Here is a 6,000-nt window from a genome sequence, read left to right on the forward strand (position 1 = left end):
TGATAAAGGACACAAACCGCAAGGACAACCCCTCTATGTATCCTGTATTAGGGTAAAGGGACAGCAAAAACTGTGTCCTAAGTGAAGGGTCTCACACTACGAGAAGGATTATAAAAAAAAAAGTTGGGGCTCTGTGTAAAATGTAAAGAAAACAGGAATTAAATAATCTGGAAGTCTGTTAAATAGCAAATTATATTTGCAGAACAACTCGGATCAGAAGATCATCGATGGACACGTTTCCATTTCATTTGAAGAAAGGCAAGTGGCACTAATGTGTATAAAAAGAGCATGTTAGAGAGGCAGAGTCTCACCGAAGCAAAGATGCTCAGAGGTCACCAATCTGAACAACGTGTAAAAATTAAGGAACAATTTCAGAAAACCGATCAAACTAAAATTGCAAAGGTGTAGAGACGAGACGGAGCGCCCCAGCGCCGAGACGGAGCGCCCCAGCGCCGAGAGGAGACGAGACGGAGCGCCCCAGCGCCGAGAGGAGACGAGACGGAGCGCCCCAGCGCCGAGAGGAGACGAGACGGAGCGCCCCAGCGCCGAGAGGAGACGAGACGGAGCGCCCCAGCGCCGAGAGGAGACGAGACGGAGCGCCCCAGCGCCGAGAGGAGACGAGACGGAGCGCCCCAGCGCCGAGAGGAGACGGAGCGCAAAAGCCTCAGCGCCGAGAGGAGACGAGACGGAGCGCCCAAGCCCCAGCGCTGAGAGGAGACGAGACGGAGCGCCCAAGCCCCAGCGCTGAGAGGAGACAAGACGGAGCGCCCCAGCCCTGAGAGGAGACGAGACGGAGCGCCCAAGCCCCAGCGCTGAGAGGAGACGAGACGGAGCGCCCAAGCCCCAGCGCTGAGAGGAGACGAGACGGAGCGCCTAAGCCCCAGCGCTGAGAGGTGACGAGATGGAGCGCCCCAGCCCTGAGAGGAGACGAGACGGAGCGCCCCAGCCCTGAGAGGAGACGAGACGGAGCGCCCCAGCCCCAGCCCTGAGAGGAGACGAGACGGAGCGCCTAAGCCCCAGCGCTGAGAGGTGACGAGACGGAGCGCCCAAGCCCCAGCGCTGAGAGGAGACGAGACGGAGCGCCTAAGCCCCAGCGCTGAGAGGAGACGAGACGGAGCGCCCAAGCCCCAGCGCTGAGAGGAGACAAGACGGAGCGCCCCAGCCCTGAGAGGAGACGAGACGGAGCGCCCAAGCCCCAGCGCTGAGAGGAGACGAGACGGAGCGCCTAAGCCCCAGCGCTGAGAGGTGACGAGACGGAGCGCCCCAGCCCTGAGAGGAGACGAGACGGAGCGCCCCAGCCCCAGCCCTGAGAGGAGACGAGACGGAGCGCCCCAGCCCCAGCCCTGAGAGGAGACGAGACGGAGCGCCCAAGCCCCAGCGCCGAGAGGAGAGGGAGCGAGCGGAAAACCTCAACATTTTAAAAATTATGAAGCAAACATTTTTGGGCACACTGTGGAGCAGCGAGAATCTGACATCAGACAAGAATGGGACAACAATCCTCTCTGTCACCAATTTCCAATTAAAAATGGAAAAATGTACAATGTTCACCTTCTGATCTGTGATTAAATATGAATACACTATATCATTTATTCTTTTTCTTTATATTTTACCCAACTTTATGAAGTTGTGTAGTTGCATTTATGAGATGCAGTACCAGACACAGCCAGGTTATAGTTGTGGTGCTGTCCTTGGATGGCAGCGGCCGTGTACATCTGACGTTACGTTCCTGCAGAATTACTGGATTTCGGCCTCACTGTTTCTCACCCCCAACTGGACACACCTGCGCTGACTTACTTTATGTTATATAGTTTTCTGGCCACTATCGAGGGGAAGTCGACCTCAAAGTACTTCGTCGGCAGAATATTTTCATCCTGTGAAAACAAATAAACAAAATGGCTAAAAACTGCTGGAAATGTCGTCATCCATCATGGAAAAAGATGGAGACTTGTCGGCGATTCTAATGTACATGGAGTTGTCCCAGGTCTTTGGTTTTCGGACCAACGCAGTGGGAAGAAGACGATCTCCCCAGAAGAGCTCAGCCCAGTGCTGCCCTTTCCTAGATGGGCTCATAGACCTTATTAGCACAGGGGTGACACTAAACGAGTGCACCATGGACTCTGCAGGCGCCATGTACCGCGCAGCCGATCCCTGCAGGGACAACGCTCCGCAGATAATCTGCACAAGCCGCTGTCTCACAGTAGTGACTTTCAGCATCTACAGATAAGAAAGAATTAAACATTTACAGTTTTCGCATCCAATAAACCCCATAACAGGTCCCTTGACCCTTGGCGCTTTCACGCTGTGCTGATTTTTTCCCCGATTACCGTTGTCTCAAAGACAGTGCAGTAACGTCCGAGATGAGATAACACTAGTATAAAAATAAAAACAAGAACTAAAAAACCTGATTTTATCAATATTTAAGTTTTTAGAAAAGAGAAATGAATGAGTGGAATTGAATTCTACAAAAATCTTATTAGCCAAAATGCGGATTTTTTTTTTTTTTTAACTCATTTCTGCGCAAATTTAGTAAAACAGCAGCAGCTGGCGGCCATTTTTCTGAAGCATAAAAGGCCAAAGTGTTATAGAATAATTTTTATGAAAAGACCCCATAGCATAATAAAAGACATTAAAAATTCTCACCCAATAGAAAAAAAAACAAAAACAAGCAAATTGAAATATTGTCTGCTCCGCTCATGTTCTGTCTCAGCAGAGTTTGGCGCCATCCAGTGGTGAGAAGTATTATAGGTTGTTAAATCTCATGGAATATCTTGCCATTGCGTTCCCCATTTTACTTGTGTATTGGTTCGGTAACATCTAAAGGCCACAGACAGTAGGTTTGTGCTTAGACAAAGGGGAGCGGAATGGTTCAGAATTCTCCAGCAGCCAGAGGTCACTTCTTTAGTCCCAGCACACTCAAAGTTAATAATTCTCGCGGACAAACTCGGGAGCCTTTATCACATCGCAATCTCCAATATCGGCAGCAGCGATAAGGGCCAGATACGTAATGTGCAAAGTTATCAGGAGTCTGATAACAGCTTCTCGCTTCATCATTCGAATGACCACACAAAGCAATCATCTTCAGCCTGCGGCCCTCCAGCTGTCAGCACATGCTGGGAGTTGTAGTTTCCCGGCGGCTGGTGTGCCACAGGTTGGAGGACGACTGGGGCAAAGCGTGGTACAAATGCCCGGCGTATGGGCATTTGTACATGGTGTGCGCGCTATGCAAGGTGATGTGCACGGGATCTACGCTCTGCAAAGACGCTGAACCAGCAGGAGACGCCCCAGGATCTCTCAGTCTGCAGGATCTCATGTCCTGGGTCCTACCTTTAATCTCCAGAACGTGGTGTCCAGCCCGGCCCCGAGACTGATTATCTGACACTTGTACTCCGTCTTCTTGAGGAAGGCGTTCAGCAGCTGATTGACCCCTTGCACCCGGGCATAGTAACCTAAGAAATGACAAGATGGAGCGTTAGATGTTTAAAGCGCGTTTTTTCATATTTTAAAAGACAAAACTTTATACTCTTATGTCTCTATTAGGATTGTGCAGCAGAAGTTGGGTTTCTTTTAACCCCCTTGCAACGACCGCCGTAAGTCATCACTACATGGAGCGGGATCAGAAGCAGAGCCGTAACGTGCGGGTGCAGGCGGCATTTCATAGGCAGGACCCCACCGTACTGATGAAATGGGGGCCAGCTTCCATTTAACCCTTTAAATGCCGCCATTGAGAACGCCAGCGGGGTTAAAGAAAACTACACTGCAGAAAAAATGAAGAAATGAAGTCAGGTCACACATAGAAAATTAATTCTCTGCCCTCTTCTCACTGAAGGCGCTCGCTACACTGCCAGGTGTCTCAGTATAGAAGTGAGCGGGGGTTGCAGAGAGGAACTGGGAGGAGAATGCTCATGCCGCGACAACTAGCGCCCGACCGGTCCCCCGCGCGCCCCATCTCGCCCAACCGGTCCCCATCGCGCCCAACCGGTCCCCCGCGCGCCCCATCGCGCCCAACCGGTCCCCCGCGCGCCCCATCCTGCCCAACCGGTCCCCCGCGCGCCCCATCCTGCCCAACCGGTCCCCCGCGCGCCCCATCCTGCCCAACCGATCCCCCGCGCGCCCCATCCTGCCCAACCGATCCCCCGCGCGCCCCATCCTGCCCAACCGATCCCCTGCGCGCCCCATCGCGCCCAACTGGTCCCCCGCGCGCCCCATCGCACCCAACTGGTACCCCGCGCCTGACCAATCCCCCGCACGCATCATCGCGCCCGACCGGTCCCTGCACACACTGAGCCAAATCATTCCCTCCCCACACACACTTGCCTCTATTGATCTCCGGGGCTTTACGCTCCTTTGCTTGCCTCACAAAATACTGAATGTACGGATCCTTCCAGTAACCGACACTGACAGCAAATCTGGAAATGAGAAGAAATCTGATGAGAATCATTGTGACTGACAGTCCCCGGCGCTGACAGTCCCTTCTTCTGGCCGTTTCCATCACACAGATCACAACCAATTATTACACCTGAAGATTTTCCGATTTACATGAACAGCAGTTGTGGATCCGCTGGGAGGCGGTGCACAGCAGCGGAGGAGCCGCAGCCCCTCGCACCAGGTACGTGTGCAGACAGGTGGGTGGCAGAGGTTTTGGAGCTGAGAGGGCGCCATCAGTAATGGGAGTCAGCAGGAGCCCAACTATGACCCCAGCAGTCTTAGTAGTGACCGGCCGGGAGGACAAAGGGCAGAAATGGCAGCCGGAGCCTAAGGAAAGGGATTGGGAGTCGGATTATTGGATATTGCCCCAAACCAGAGGCGACACCGAACCCCGGAGGATCCTGACTGCCTCCATCTACATAGCTGAAGAAATGCTCCTGATCTGCAAAGGACGGGGGTCTATAAGGCACGAGGAGGGGCGAGCGGCCTCTAATAATCATAAAATAAATATACCTGTCCACCTACAGAGCCCCCCCCCCCCCCGCCGCTCCTGTGCTCCCCCTCACCTCCAAAACATCACTGTGAACAATCGGCGGCCAATGACTGGCTGCAGTGGTCATGTGACAAGATTAAAAAGGAAGCAAGCTGATGGGTGGGAGACACAATCAGAAGTGTGCAAGAGCCGCCGGGGGGCAGAAGGTGAACATATAAATATTGGACACACATATGTCTGCACGAGAGCTGTGTACACAAAACATCATAACTGGAGACACAGGTCTGCAGGGGAGCTGTGTACACAAAACAGCATAACTGGAGACACATAGGTCTGCATGGGAGCTGTGTACACAAAACATCATAACTGGAGACACATAGGTCTGCACGGGAGCGGTGTACACAAAACAGCATAACTGGAGACACATAGGTCTGCACGGGAGCTGTGTACACAAAACATCATAACTGGAGACACACAGGTCTGCAGGGGAGCTGTGTACACAAAACGGCTGGAGATTTTGTTAAGACCATTTCCATGTTTTCTTGCCGCAGTCACGAGCAGTGTGGACGCCCCCTGTCATACGAGGCTCGGTCATCCTATGGAGGCTCCTCGGTGACCACTGCCAGTTACATGTAATGACGGCTCCGGTCCTCCCTCACCTCTTACAGATAGAGGCGTCATCGCACGTGCCCCTCACAGCCTCGTCCGCGGTGTCAGAGTCCTGTCCGGTGGCAGCGGACATGGTTCTCTGCTGTAGGTGTTACACTGTATGGGCTCCGGGTAGGCGTGACGTCACTTCCGTTAGTTGTCTCGGCGGTCACGTGGTCGCTTGTTTCTCCCAGAGCACAATCCGCAATTCACCAATGAGAAGCTGCAGGGGAGAAAGGGGCGGAGTCCTCGGAGTGTGGGGCGGAGTCCTCGGAGTGTATGTCTGAGAATGATTTGGGGGATGTCCAATGCTGGGGGATGTCTGTGGTGGGATTTGGGGGATGTCTGTGGTGGGATTTGGGGGATGTACAATGCTGAGAGATGTCTGTGGTGGGATTTGGGGGATGTACAATGCTGGGGGATGTCTGGGGGGA

The 6,000-nt window shown here is 53.1% G+C and overlaps 1 protein-coding gene across 1 annotated transcript in view; it reads right to left on the reverse strand.

Moving 5' to 3' along the window:
• The window catches only part of LCMT1 (leucine carboxyl methyltransferase 1), a 30,583-nt gene extending 24,864 nt beyond the window's left edge, over positions 1–5,719 (reverse strand). The window contains exons 1-4 of the mRNA XM_069734545.1: positions 5,578–5,719; positions 4,315–4,406; positions 3,325–3,446; positions 1,795–1,871 (exon numbers count right to left, since the gene is read on the reverse strand). Of these exons, the coding sequence (XP_069590646.1) occupies positions 1,795–1,871; positions 3,325–3,446; positions 4,315–4,406; positions 5,578–5,660 (374 nt within the window). The 5' untranslated portion in view covers positions 5,661–5,719. The remainder of the gene's footprint in view (positions 1–1,794; positions 1,872–3,324; positions 3,447–4,314; positions 4,407–5,577) is intronic.
• Between the last annotated feature and the right edge of the window lie 281 nt (positions 5,720–6,000).

The sequence above is a fragment of the Ranitomeya imitator genome, chromosome 7, assembly GCF_032444005.1.
Source record: "Ranitomeya imitator isolate aRanImi1 chromosome 7, aRanImi1.pri, whole genome shotgun sequence".
In the NCBI taxonomy this organism is placed as follows: Eukaryota; Metazoa; Chordata; class Amphibia; order Anura; family Dendrobatidae; genus Ranitomeya; species Ranitomeya imitator.